Source organism: Thamnophis elegans, chromosome 12, assembly GCF_009769535.1.
Source record: "Thamnophis elegans isolate rThaEle1 chromosome 12, rThaEle1.pri, whole genome shotgun sequence".
NCBI lineage: Eukaryota > Metazoa > Chordata > Lepidosauria > Squamata > Colubridae > Thamnophis > Thamnophis elegans.
In genome coordinates, this window is record NC_045552.1 from 997200 (window position 1) to 1011951 (window position 14752).

At 52.5% G+C, this 14752-nt stretch overlaps 1 protein-coding gene across 1 annotated transcript; it reads right to left on the bottom strand.

Annotated features, from left to right (window-relative positions):
- Window positions 1-268: 268 nt before the first annotated feature.
- Window positions 269-12784, bottom strand: LOC116515530. Its single transcript, XM_032227642.1, is given in 10 exon segments — window positions 269-612; window positions 615-656; window positions 659-764; window positions 767-987; window positions 7092-7163; window positions 7166-7201; window positions 7204-7295; window positions 7297-7392; window positions 7394-7548; window positions 12611-12784. Coding segments are annotated over 10 exon segments (1338 nt in total).
- Between the last annotated feature and the right edge of the window lie 1968 nt (window positions 12785-14752).

Genomic DNA, 14752 nt, shown 5'->3' on the forward strand with positions numbered 1-14752 from the left:
CGTTCCCTGCGGATGAGAGGGTTAATTTCCGATGTCCACGTGTTTTTCTCCCTCCCTTTATTCTCCTGCTTGAGCAGGGGTTGGACTAGAAGACCTCGAAGGGCCCTTCCAACGCTGCTGCTCTACCCAATAGCTGCTCTTTTTAAAAAAAAAACAAATCCGTGTTTCACTTGGCATCACAAAACCGACCCCAACCACCCACAGTCGCCCGCACGGGAGCCTCTCTGCCTCTCTCTCTCTCGGAGCTCGAGCATCGCCCAGCCAGCCGTCACAACAACCTGGTGAGGTAGGACCAAGCCAGCCCCAACTTCATTTCCTGGGCTCGGTGAGGTTTCGAACTCGGCTTCCCATCCCCAAGTCCAGCGGCAGCCCTGCCCAACCGGGCAGACGCGTCCAGCGGCTTATACGGCCTGAGAAAGGGTATAGTTCCATGGCAGGAGAAGGAGGCATACGAGGGAGGGCAGTGACAGGCGCTCCTATGCCCGCTGCAGCCGTGTGTCAGTCGTGGCGAGCTCGAAACTTGGGCAGGGGGCTGCTTGGGTTTCCAAGGCGGGGCCAGGCGGAGGCGCAGGGTGGGGGCGATGACCAGCCTCTCGAGCAGGAGGGCGCCACGACCACCAGCAGGCCGTGCTCCAGGGCGATGAGGCCCTGGAAGTGTATTGGAAGTGGCTGTGGTCCCAGGGACAGGCGCCAAGGCAGCGCAGCAGGTAGCCGGCACACAGCTGCCAGAGGTAGATGCAGCCGGTGTAGAGGGTTGCAGCGAGTCAGCAAAACAGCAGTCTCCCCGCAGCTGCAGGTAGATGCCCTCCATGGCCATCCCGCAGGTCCCGTAGACCAGGAGGGAGCAGGCGCGAGGGCCCCCGGAAGACCCATCCTGGTCCAGGATGAGCACCACGAAGAGGATCTCGCAGAAGTAGCCGTGGATGGCGTAGATGTATGCCCGGCAGAGCGGGCTCAGTGCTTCCCGGCGCCTCCATGGCTGGGCAGCTGCAGGCAGGAGGGGGAAAAAAAAAATGGGGCAGGTGGGATTTGGCAGCTGGAGGGCAAGCCCCTCTCCCCTCCACAGCCCCCCTCTGCCCAACTGCATCCCTGGGGGATTCGGGAGTTGAAGTCCACAGGTCTCAAAATGGGCTGGAGGCTCTAAGCCAGTGTTTCTCAACCTTGGCCACTTGAAGATGTCCGGACTTCAACTCCCAGAATTCCCAGCCAGCGAATGCTGGGGGTGGGAGTGAAGTCCGGACATCTTCAAGTGGCCAAGGTTGAGAAACACTGCTCTAAACCCTTAGCCGATGGAATTGGATGGGGAGAGGGCCCCCTATCAATTCAACAGTCAATCCATCAATGGCCCCAGCGCTCCATTCCACAGCATTCTGCTCTGCTGAGAGGCTCGCCCAGCCTCCACGAGGACTAGACCCTTAGCCGTGTTCTCCCTCTGAAAAAGATTTCTTCTGGCAGAGATTTGTACCCGGGGGTTGCAACGCACAATCGGTTGCATTTTAACCTTCCTGACCTGTTTATTTTTCAGAGGAAGGGAGAGAAGACCAGGCAATATCCCCCCCCCCCCTTGTAGCCTCCCTCTTCTTCCTTTTGCTCCCTTCAAATTCACATTTCTTTGCGTCTTGAGGACTAGAGGCCTGGGCTCTTTGTTGTTTTGTTTTGAAACCAGACAAAGCAGGGAGGTGGAAGACCGGATAAAGAGGTCAGCGGATCCCCACAGGATTGGCTTTGCCAGCTAAGGTTGCTCTGATGCTGCCCGGACTGGTTTCTCTGCTCCTCCGGCAGCCGAGCAGGGCTGGGCTTCATCCAGCCGCGCATCCGCCTTGCGCAACTCCGTTCTTCCCAAGGCTCCGTCTGTGGCCCCACAGGGCGTATTCCCCTGCGGGAGGAGAGACCTCAGGGTAGAGTGCCCTGTACACGGAGGCTCCACCAGCTCCTTTGAAACCCCTTCCGGTGGCTGCAAAGTTATTACCATCCCTTTACGGTTGGTGGTATCTCTGGAGTTAATCGTGGAGTAGCTGCTACTCCTTGCTGCGTTTCCATCCTGCCATCACCGCTTTCTCCCGACAGCTGGAGGAGGCTTACAGGGCCCTTTAGAGTTTTCATGCTCCAAGGACGACCCTGGGAGGTAGGCTGGGCTGAGCCGGAGGGACTGGAGCCAAGGGTCATCACTAAGGGGGCGGGGGCCACCTCCACGCTGCCCCCGATTGTCGAATTGACCTCCTGGCCAACGTTCCCAAGGGCCTTAAAACCAGGCGCAAGGGTGGCCCTGTTGGATGCTTCCATGTTTGCGCCTGGCAGGATGAAAGCTGAAGCCTCTGCATATCAGAAGAAGGCTGGCAGTGCCACCCGGGTACCCTCTGCGTGGGCAGCAAGACGTTCCATCATCCTCAGCCGGGATGGCTGTAGGAAACGGAGAGCCTTTGGGACAGCAGCTGAATCCTCCAGCGGGCATTCCTGCCCTTCCCTCCTCTCTCTCTCCTCCCTCTCTTCTTTCTCTCTTTGTTTTTTTCTCTTTCTTCTTCTTTCTTTCTTTCTTTCTTCTTTTCTTTCCTTCCTTCCTCCTACCTCCCTTTTTTTCTTTCTTTCTTTCTTTCTTTCCTTCCTTCCTACCTCCTTTTCTTTCTTTCTTTCTTTCATTCTTCTTTCTTTTCTTTCTTTCTCTTTCTTTCCTTCCTTCCTCCCTACCTCCTTTCTTTCTTTCTTTCCTTCCTTCCTTCCTCCCTTTTCTTTCTTTCTTTCTTTCTTTCTTTCTCTTTCTTCTTTCCTTCCTTCCTCCCTACCTCCCTTTCTTCTTCTTCTTCTTTCTTTCTTTCTTTCTTCTTTCTTTCCTTCCTTCCTTCCTCCGTACCTCCCTTTCTTTCTTTATTCTTTCTTTCTTTCTTTCTTTTTTCTTTCTCTCTGTTTCCTTCCTTTCTTTCCTTCTCCTCCCTCCCTCCTCTCTCCTGGGCCTCCAAGTGCCTAAGTGCCCATCAGCCTGGCACTCCAGCTGCTTCCCAAAGGAGAAGGCAGAGGCCTGGGGGGGCGGGTGCCAAGCTTGCTCCCCCTGCCAGCAGCAGTCTGGGGTGACTTACCCTCCGAACGGTGCCAGTTCAGTGCCCGAGCTGCCCTCTGTGGCTTTGGGAGGATTGGACCAGCCAGCCTTTGAAGCACCTCCAATGGGCTCTTCCCGTCAGGAGGGGAATGGTGCCTAGTGATTGGAGCCACAAGAAGGGAACTCCTATTTCCACCCCCAGCTTAGTGGGTGAGTCACTTCCTCCTGGGGAGGCCTCAGTTTCCCCATTGTGGTGGCAGGCTCATTAGAGCCAACAGCTGGCCTTCGAAGTCAGGCTGAGGAGGAGGAGGAGGAGGAGGAGGAGGAGGAGGAGGAGGAAGCCGAGCGCGTCTCCTTGCCTCCCTGCAGCATCCTCCAGAAACACAGGTAGCCCTCGACTTATGACCACAAATGAGCCCCAAATTTCCATTGCTAAGTGAGACATTTGTCTCAGAGGTCAGTTTTGCCCCATTTTACAACCTTCTTGCCACGGTTGTTAAGCGAATCCCTGCAGTTGTTAAGCTAGTCATGCGGTTGTTAAGCGGATCTGGCTTCCCCATGGAGTTTGCTCGTCAGAAGGTCGCAAAAGGGGGTTTGCGTAACCGGGGTGGGGCTGAGTGCAGGAGTTTGCCAGCCCTATTCCAGGTGTGGCCCCTTCGACTCCTTTCTGCTGAGGGTAGAAATGGAATGTTTAAAGCAGTGTTTCTCAACCTTGGCCACTTGAAGATGTCTGGACTTCAACTCCCAGAATCCCCAGCCAGCATTCGCTGGCTGGGGAATTCTGGGAGTTGAAGTCGGACATCTTCAAGTGGCCAAGGTTGAGAAACACTGCTTTAAAGTCTCTGCAGCTGCCCAGCCACATCTGTCACTGCAAGCTGACCTCTAGGGGGGTCCCTGGTGCTCTCTGGGCTGGGAGGTTTTCTTGCAGACATTTCACGACCCAGCTAGGTAACATCATCAGTGCTGGCTGCCGTGAACAGGAGAGAGAACAATCCCTACTCCCTTCCAGTATGGTGACGTTACCTAGTTGGGTGATAAAACGTCTGCAAGAAAATAAGCTCAGATAGCACCATGGACTCCACAATTCTCCTTCTCCGCCTCCTCCTATCTATCTATCTATCTATCTATCTATCTATCTATCTATCTATCTATCTATCTATTATCTATCTATCACTATCTATATCTATCTATCCCCATCCATCCATCCATCCTCTCTCTTCTCTCTTCTTTTATCTATCTATCTATCTATCTATCTATCTATCCCATCATCCATCCATCCATCCATCCATCTTCTCTCTCTCTTTCTCTCTCTTTTATCTATCTATCTGCATCTATCTGTCTGTCTGTCTGTCTGTCTGTCTGTCTGTCTGTCTATTATCTATCTATCTATATATCTATCTATCTATCTATCTATCTATCTATCTCTATCCCATCCATCCATCCATCCATCTTCTCTCTCTTCTCTCTCTTTTCTTCTCTCTTCTATATACTATCTATCTATCTATCTATATCACCTACCTACATCCACCCACCCATCCTCCATCCACCTACCTTCCTATCATCTAAAAAGCAACCAGCCCTGTTGGCTGTCTGGGCCTGTTTACATGACCCTCAACACTAAATTCTCTGCACTGGATTCCTCTGATCCTTTTGGAAGACACACCCATCTCTCCCAGCCTAGCTGCTGCTGGCCCTTCCCACCCCAGCCCCCCCTTCCCAGCCAGGGCATGGATCCTCCCCGGGGATCTTGTTCCCAGCTGTGGCTCTCCTGCCCTCTGCCGGCCAGCACAGGCAGTGCACTGCAGGGCCGGGAGTAAACAGAATTGGGGCATGTGCAGAGTGGATTCCTCTTCCTTAGAGGCACAACCGCTCCCTCCTTTTGCTTTGCAAGCAAGACTGAGCAAGAAAGTTTTGGGGGACTTTAGGCTGAAAGCAGAGCCCCCAGGAGGAATTGAGCTGACCTTGCAAGGGGGGGGAAACTGCCAGTAGCCAAACTGGCCACAGAGGAGAAGGAAAATGTGCCTCCCCCCCCCCCCAGTTAAGCTGTGGATCCCTTTTCTGGATGCAAACCGATCCTTGTTTGCAAACCACCCACATCTGGGTCAGGCTTAATTGGACCAATTGAAGGCTTTACGATTATCCGCTCCCCGTGGCTGGTATCCACTGGAATGTTAGGTTACTCAATTGGTCTTCAAGCCAATTTAATCCAATTAAAGTTTTATATCCCTGACGGTGACGCCTTCCCTCCCTGCCTCAGGCCCAGAAGGGGAGGGCACGGAAAGCTGAAGGGCTAAAAGGGGAGGGGGACAGATGTTCAGAGCCAAGGGGAGGGTCTCCCGAGAGGCGCAGAATTGGGCCAATCCAGAAAGGCCCAAGCCCTTGATTGACAACAGTGCAGTGTTTCTCAACCTTGGCAACTTGAAGATGTCCGGACTTCAACTCCCAGAATTCCCCAGCCAGCATTCGCATTCGCTGGGGGGAATTCTGGGAGTTGAAGTCCGGACATCTTCAAGTTGCCAAGGTTGAGAAACACTGGCTTAGTGTGACGTTATAAAGTGACTCGATTGTTTTTCACACTTATTGACTGTCTCCACACTCACATGGTCAGAAGTCAGGTGCTTGCCAAATGACTCACAGTTATGACAATGGCAGCGTCTCTCCTGCAAGTCCACGGGGTTCACTTAACGACCAGTATATACTAACTTAACCACCACAGTGATTCGCTTAACAACTGTGGCAAGAAAGGTCGTAAAATGGGCCGAAATTCACCTAGCAAAATGTCTCGCTCAGCAGCCAAAATGTTGGTCGTAAGTCGAGGACTTCCTATAAAAAGCAATCAAACGGAATAAGAACCTGCAGAGACAGAATTTGGGCTCAAAGACGCCATTGGATGGAGGGCATCTTCTGTCCGGCCACGAAGGGACACAAGCCGGACCTTCTGCCCAACCCAGCCTGGCCCAGAAAATTGAGAACCTTGAAGTGGTTTGTTTGGCACTGATTTTCCCTCGGTTATGCATGTAGGTTTAAGCCTTTTTCAGGACTGGTTATTTATTCAAGGCTTAGCTGGGAGCGGTGCGTGACGCTTCTAATCCTTCCTCCATGGGCTCCAATTTTGTTAATCCACCGTGTCCGCCTGACCAGGATACGCCATGGATTAGGGAGGAAGGAGAGATCCTGACCTGGATATGTTGCTCGCGTGGTTTCTAGGTTTATGGCTTGTTTGCATGAATCCTAGTTTGAAAAGCAGGGTTTGTTACTGCAGCCTGGAGCAAATACTTTTTAAGCTCAGAACCGTCATGCCTTGAAGCAGAGGTCTCCAAACTCGGCAACTTTTAAGAATTGTGGACTTCAGTCCCAGAAATCCAGCTGTGCTGGCTGGGGAGTTCTGGGAGTTGAAGTCCGCAACTCTTAAAGCTTCCTGGTTTAGACAGCCCTGCCTTCAAATTAAGCATGAAGCTGTTCCGGAATTGGGTCTGCACATCCTGCTAAGCCAAGCCGTGATTCACCTTACCTTAGGCTGTCCCTCCGCTCTCCTGATTTACAAGCCAGGGTTTCTTAAGGGGGCGGAGGAAGATTCTGAAGGGAATTGCAAAACTTTGGGGGCAAAAAATTGTAGGCAAGCATCACATGGGCCAAAACAGGATCAGGACAAAATCTCAAATCAATTCCCCTTTAATTAAAAGTCAGTCCACTTTGTAGCATTTGGCTTTTTCTTTTGGAAGATTTCAGCCCAGTGTACAAAAGTTTTGAATTTTGAAGGGGAGGGATAGGAGCAAAAGGGGTCTCCAAGGCAGAAACGGGGGGGGATTTCCTGGGCAGAAATGGGGAGGGGGTCTCATGGTCAGGGACAGGGAGTGGATCTCGTGCAGAAAGAAAGTCAGGGTTCTGGACAGATACAGGTTGTGGATCCCCAGACAGAAATGGGGAGGGGTCTCTCGGGCAGGAACAGGGGGTGGTCTCTGGCTGTGGGGGTTCTTCCGGGAAGAAGAAGAAACCGGGAGGTTCTCTCCCTCCCCCCTCCCCAACTCAGTCCTCTTTGAGCGCAAAAGTGACGCGGGACCGGAGAGTCTTCCGGGCACGTCCACCCGGAGCCGCAGGACGTTGTGGATGACCAGGGTCTCAAGCAGGATGGAGCCACGAACCAGAAGCCGCAGTACTCCAGCGTGACCAGCCCATGAAGTTGTAGGCGAAGTGGCTGTAGTCCCAGGGGCAGGCCCCGAAGTGGCGCAGCAGCGCGCCCGTGCCAAACTCCCACAGGTAGATGCAGGCGGGTAGATCCGGCGCGGGTGGGCAGGCGGCAGCGGCCCCGCAGGCGAAGGTAGAGGAGCTCCAGGATCAGCCCGCAGGTGCCATAGATGAAGGGCCCAGGCGCTGCTGCCTCCGCGAAGCCAGTCCCGTGCCGTGGCGAAGTCCCAGGAGGCCGTGAACAGCACCTCCGCCAGGTAGCCGTGCAGGGCATAGAGGTACCAGCGCCCCAGCGCGCTCAGTGGTTCCGCGGGGCTCCCATGGCTTGGCCCCTGCAGTGGGGGGAAGGGAGGAGAGAAGGGGGGAAAGATGGGGGGGGCGTTTCATAGCATCCCATCACACAGGGGATCCTCAACTTCAGAGAGAGCCCAAAATTTCAGTTGTTAAGGGAGACGTTTGTTAGGTTTTGCCCCATTTTACAACTTTTCTTGCCTCAGCCGTTAAGCAAATCACTGTGATTGATAAGTTAGTCCCTGGTTGTTAAGTGAATCTGGTCCCCCCTCCCCTCCGTTGGCTTATTCATCAGACGGTCGCATGAGGGAATCACACAACAGTCATAACTTGAGTCCATTGCCAGCTGGACTCAGACTTCTGATCAGGGGATGTGCGGAGCGTCGTAAAACCATGGGAAACGGTCACAAGTCAGTTTTCGGGCCGTCGTAAACTTTGAGCAGCCACTAAACGACTTGAAGCACTTGGCAAACGGACTCGTAACTTATGACGGTTGCAGCGTCCAAGGTCCACGTGGTCAGCCTTTGTGACCTTCTTCCCAGGTGGCTTCCGACAGGAAGCAGGGAAGTTGGACTCATTTACCGGCCATGAGATTCACTGAACGACACAAACGATTCGCTTCACAACGGTGGCAAAAATGGAGCAAAAACTCACGTAACAACTGCCTTCCTTAGCAACAGAACTCTGGGATTCAATTGCGGTCCTAACTTGAGGACTACCTGTGGTTCATTCATCAGACCCGCTCGGGTGTGCCCTCTCACCCTGCACAAGAAGACAGCGAGGGAGGCTCAGCTGCCCTGTGGGCGAGCTGGGCTTCGTTTGTGGGGAGGGGGCTTCTAAATCACCCCAAATCTTTGTCTAGAGCAGTGTTTGGCCAAGGGTGATTAGAGACAGGAGGGATTTCTCTCTCAATGCCTGGGGGTCTTCTGAGTGTTTCATCCCTGCTTGGGCTGGCAATGGGGGTGACCTCTGGCCACGAAGCTTCTCCCGTGGACCCCCAAGAAACCAGGGTGGGTCTTTGTGGGGTGGGGGGAGTCGACAACCCTGGCTGTGGCATACAGGTAGTCCCAGGGACGAGGATTCCACAGTTAGGCAAGACGGTAAGTGAGTCAGGCCCAATTTGACGACAATTATGTTCCAGGTTTCTTAAACAGATTGCCACACTCATTAAGTGAGTCATGCGGTCATTAAGTGAGCCTGGCTTGCCCCGTAGACTTGCTTGTCGGAAGGTCTCAAATGGGCCTCCCACGTCCCCAGGACACTTCGACCGTCATAAATAGGAGCCTCTTTTTTTAAAGTTTTTTTTAAATTTTTAGTCTCATATACACACATTTGCAAGTATACTTATCTTAGTTCAGTGTTTCTCAACCTTGGCAACTTGAAGATGTCCGGACTTCAACTCCCAGAATTCCCCAGCCAGCGAATGCTGGCTGGGGAATTCTGGGAGTTGAAGTCCGGACATCTTCAAGTTGCCAAGGTTGAGAAACACTTGTCTAGAGGGTGGGGGTCTGCAGGGGGGCTTCTAAATCACCCCAAATCTTTGTCTAGAGCAGTGTTTCTCAAGCGAATGCTGGCTGGGGAATTCTGGGAGTTGAAGTCCGGACATCTTCAAGTTTCGAGTTTTCGAATTTTATTTCATTTGTATGCCGCCCTTTTCCCTAAGGGGACTCAGGGCGGCTCACAACCTCAAAGAAGGGAAAGTTGCCAAGGTTGAGAAACACTTGTCTAGAGGGTGGGGGTCTGCAGGGGCTGCCCACCAGCTGCGCTTTTTAAATTTTTATTGATTAAATTTATAGGCCGCCCATCTCAGCACCAGGGACTCTGGGCAACTCTTAGCATCATACAAACAAGGCTTCCAAATGGGATCTCCAAACTTGGTCACTTTAAGACTCTGCTGGCTGGGGAATTCTGGGAAACGAAGTCCACAGATCTTCAAGGTTGGACCCCCCCCCCATTAAAAAAACAAGAAATACAATTAGAATTAACAGAAAATTAGCTAAGGTGGGACCTGCGTTCAACAAGGTAGAGTTGGGGTCTTCTGTTTAATCCGTAGCCACCTCCAGAGGGGCAGTTTCCCAATCTGGGCTTCGGGAGGGTCTCCGCCACCCTGCCCCCCCCTCCCCACTCACCCCCCCCCTCCTGAGGAGCACCTGGAGACCAGCCTTCAACAGGTTCCCCCTCTCCCCCCCCCCCGCAATTGTTTTCATCCTTTCCAAACCTCCTGAGCTGGGCCCGTTCGGGCATCTTGTGGTGGGGAGTTCCACTTGCCCCTTAGCGTTCCTGGTCAGCTTCTTCCCGGAAGCAGCCTCCCAAACTCACAACCTTGCCTCCATCCGCACAAACCCCTTACCTCCCAGAGATGCTACAGGCTTCGCTCGTGCTAACAGACCCACAAACGAGACAGGTGTCCGGGAAGGAAGACCTGCCACAGAGCTGCGAGAAGAGGTCTCCCTGTGAGTAAAGCTGCACCAAGTTTTGTTTTGGGGGGTGGAGAGAGAGGTGCCCAGAGCCTCCCTGGCCCCACAGAGCCTGCCCTGTGCCTTGTTTTGTGGCTGAGTCACCTGCTGGCTGGGGCCTCTGTTCCTCCGTCCCTGGAAGACACAACAGTCACCTGGAGCTCACCTGGGGAGGAGGCCGGGGTGGTTCAGCCGGATGCAGCATTTCCTTCTTACCTCCAGGGACGGAGCAAACAGGGCTTCAAAGAGGTGTCATTAATTGGGCAAAGCCACCGAGTGTCCGGCTTAAAGCCCAGGGTGCTGGGCCCGGTGCCACAGAAACCCTGGTGCTTTTGGGCACGTCCTGGCAGGGGCTAGTACCCGCCTGTCGTTCCCCCCCCCCCCCCCCCCGTGCACCATGCATTTTGCCTCTGGATTTCGGCCCCAGCCCTCCAGGCTTCCCTGGGGCAGCTGGCTTGGCACCTGCTGGGTGTTTTTCACCTCCCCAGCCAGGCTGGTAAACAGGAAGCCGAACCCCAATTGTAGCCTTGGCCCTGAGCCTGCCCCCCCCCCCGGCTTTCTGTGGGCTTCCTGCTTACAGGTAATCCTCGCCTTATGACCACAAGCTCTCTGTTGCTAAGGGAGACTCTTGTTAAGTGAGTTTTGCCCCATTTTACACCCTTTCTTTTCCCAAGTGAGCCTGCCTTCCCCATTGACTTTGCTGGTGAGAAGGACGCAAAAGGGGAATCATGTGGCTCCTGCACACGGCGGCCGTCGTAAGTACGAGCCAGCTGCCAAGGAGAGCTAGACACCTGAACTGCGAGGTCTGAATGCGGAAGGGTGGCAGCTCAGGGCAGAAGCAGCCGTGGGCAGGTGCCATTGTGGGTCAAAGTGGGCTGGGGAGGACGGGTAACCCTGGGAGCAGGTGAGGAAGAGAAGCGCATCCTTACCTGGCGGGATGCTAATTTTGGCAAGTGTAGGTGTTGAATTTTGTTTTTAAAAAGGCGGTGTGTGTGTGTGGCTTCCTGGCCTGAAATGTCAGACTTTGCTCTGAAGTCCAGGTAAGGAAAGGGGATTCCCCCATAAGGACTGAAGGTGTCTTTTAGGGCCCTGTGGCCAGGGAGGGAGAAGGGGGCTTTGGGGCACTTGTGTTCTTGGCCCACATCAGCCCTTCGAGGTAGGCCAGGGCAGGAAGCCACCTGGGCCAGAAATACTGGCTCTGATCCAAAGGAATGACGGAATCCAGAGTTCTCCCTCCAGGCACAAACGTCCAGGCTCAGATTATTCACTTTCCGACACGTGATGTGAATTCGTGTGGAGGAGGTTGGATGAAAGGTAGAAGGAGGGAAAAGAGGAGGAGGAGGAGGGTGGAAGAGTTCAAGGGCCCCCATTCCCTTGGGAAGGAAGGGAGGGGGCAGGGGGGAGGAAGGAAGAAAGGAAGGGAAGGGAGGAACTAAACTACAACTGTATATGACTGTGGAAATTCTCCATCCTCCGGTGTCCCAAGGTGCTTTTTCAACTGGGCTTCCTGGTTTCTCTTTGAAGACGTTTCTCTTCTCATCCCAGAAGCTTCTTCAGCTCTAACCGGATGGAGGGGAAGGGAAGGATTGATGCTCCTTGCAGACAGACAGAAGGCCAATCACAGCTGTCCGCAAGGAGCATCAATCCTTCCATTCCCCACCCTCCTAGTTAGAACCGAAGAAGCTCCTTGGATGAGAAGCGAAATGTCCTCAGAGAGAAACCAGAAAGTCCAGTTGCCTCTTGAAAAAAAAAACACACACCACCTTTGGGACTTCCATTTTTTTCAGGCTCACATCACCTGCCCCAACCGCTTCCCACTTCACCTGCCCTCCTTCTAAATTGCATCACCCTTTCATCACCCTCCGTGGCCAAATAGTTTTGGGGTTATGAAACAGGCCTTCGTTAGAACCGTGTGTTTCCAAGAAGCTGCATGGATCCCTTCTCACCCTCTGCAGCCTGTTTTTGGGGGAGTGTGTGTGTGTGTCTGTGTGTGTCTGTGTCTGTGTCTGTCTGTGTCTGTGTGTGTGTTATTTCTTCTTTTCTTAAGGAAATTTATAAGGCCGCCCAACTCACTTGCGGTGACTCCGGGCAATTTAGAAGAAATAGGAGCTGAAAGATACGGAATTCTTCGTGGGATTGGGAATGGCAATTGGGATCTCGTGATCTTTACAGTGTTGTTGTTTGTGTAGTTTATTGCCTCGGGAGCTGCATCCCTTTGTAATGATGTAGTATTGCATTATATAGTCATATAAATGGGATTATTGGGCAAGATTCCCCTACCGACTGTATTAATCACCTTGAGACGGAAACGCTCAAAATTATAGGGCAGGGGTTCTGCAAGCTTGGCAGCTTATGGGTTTCAACTCCCAGAATTCCCTGACACGAATGCCTTCTTTTTGAGGCGAATCCCCCCCCCCCCTTGGGACCTGCCTATTCTCCCGCAATCCCTTCCTCTGCAATCTCTCACTTGAGGGAGCAGGAGGAAAGGAGCAGGAATGGAGAATTCTGGGAATTGAAGTCCACAAGTCTTCAAGCCGCCAAGCTTGGAGACCCCTGTTGTAGGGTAACATCTAAAGAGACTAAATGATTTTAAATACTCACTGGGTCCCCCCCCCCACCTAACCTGTGGCACCCCCCCTCCCCAAACCTTTAAGGGCAGCCCTCGCTCGTTGCACTGGGCCAGGGTCCCGGTTTGCTGCTCCTGGGACGCCCCCTGGCGGGTGCCCGGAACTGCAGAGAGGGCCCCCTTTTGCTTCTGAGGGGTGGGGGTGGGGTGGGACCACCACTCCCCAAAGACAGGGAAAGGGTTGCGAGGACCCATCAACGTATGGGATTAGTTTACCTTCCCCCACACAATTTGCATTGCTTTGCAGTTCGTTGCTGTTGTGTTGCGTTGCATTGTGATGTGTTGTGTTGCAGTGGTGGTGGTGGGCTTACTGTCCTTTATTCTTTTATGTTGTTTTTTTTTAATTGCCCGTAAGCCACCCAGGGTCAGTGAGAGTGGGGGGGGCATATAAACCTTCTAAATAAAATAGAATAAAAATAGCTCTACGTTGCATAGCACGCAGATTGGAAAAAGCATTTTGAGGAGCTTCTGGGGGTCATCCCGAGGCTGGAGAGGACCCCACAAGAAACTGAGGGGGGAGGCTCACACTCTCCCCCTCTCTGATTTATATCAGCCCCCCCCCCCACCAGCAGCTCAGCTTCGAGGGTGAAAACTTTCTCCCCTCTGCCTGGAAAGTCAACGTTAGGGATCTGCAGCAAAACTCTCAAAATAGCACATCTGGAATTTTGCCATCCTGGGTAGCCCTGGCGCCCCCCCCCCCCCACCTGGGCTCTTTCCGACGCCCCAGCCAAGGTGCCAGATGGGTCTCGGGCGGCTGGCTCCCACTGAAAGGCCCCTGGCATTCAGGATAGATGCATCGGCCATCCTCCGTGTTTCCCACCCTGATGCAGTTGGCATAGAGACCCCCTCCAAGCCCTCCAGCCCTTCCTCGGCTTGTGCCAACCTGCCTGGGCACAGCTCCTCCGCTCCGCCTGTTTACCTGGCACCTGCGAGAGCCGAAGGCCGAGGAAGGCAAGCAGTGCTGAAAGATGTGCTGCCTCGGAGCGCCTGGCGTGAGGCTGGCACTGGCCTGCCACACTCGAACCTGGAGGGCAGAGGCGTTCCCCGGGTGGCAGGTGCGGTTTGGCAGCCCCAAAGGTGATTGAGGAAGGGCCCCGGAGGGAGGGAAGGGCTGGGCACGAGAGCCGGCCTATCCTTTGCCCAGACTGTCTTCTTTGGAAGTTTCATGCCAGTCCCAGTGAGCTTGATTTGAGGACTAGCAGCTTGGTTCTATTAAAAAGAAGAAGAAACAAGCCAAGCTAACATCTCAACCCCTAACCCAGATGACGGGGAGACTCCTTCAGGTGAATATTGAGAAAGCTAACATTCACTTTGCCACCCGATAATCCAGCAAGTCCTTGACTTACAACCATTCTTAACAATTATGTTAATTCGCTTAACAACCGTGTCAAGAATTGTTTGTAAAATGGGGCAAAACCCAGTTGGCTGAGGAATTCTGGGAGTTGAAGTCTGCCAGTCCTATTTTTTTAAAAAAATTATTTATTTATTTATTTATTTATTTATTTATTTTCAAAACAAACATATATTGTAAAAAGTATATCAGCTGGTTACAAAAGGCTTTTGTGCATCTCTTCCACCGTCATCAAATATAATTCATTATTAATTCAAATATCTTAACTCAAATATTTACTATATTGACATCATCGTACCTCCACTTTTATTTGACTACAGTTATTTAAACGTCCTTCACCCTTAAGTATACCAAGATTCAATCCATAAATGCCACATGCTGGCATTTCATTTACTTATTTATAAAATCCTCCATTAACATTAAGTCCTCATATCCTGTTTTAGCTGAACATCCATAATATTTGACACCGAGGTTTTCTAATCCTCCATGTATATAATTGATTATCATTATCCTTTCTTTATTTAACTATATCCTATATCATAGCATTTCCCCCCTATTAGCCCAGTCCTCTTAAAGTGGCCACAGTTGGAGACCCCCCCCTGCTTTTAGACCTCATTCCTTGTTTTCGCTTCAGAGGTCGGCACAAACCCTTAATCTCCACAAAACCCAGAATAAGCAGACTTTCTTGCCTTACGAACTTCTCCTCCCGCCCTCGGTTTCTGCTTTGAATTCCAGATGTCTCACTCCTCTGGTATGGCAACCTCGGGCATCTTCGTAATTGCGATTTTGTTTAAGACATCTGGACGCTCCAC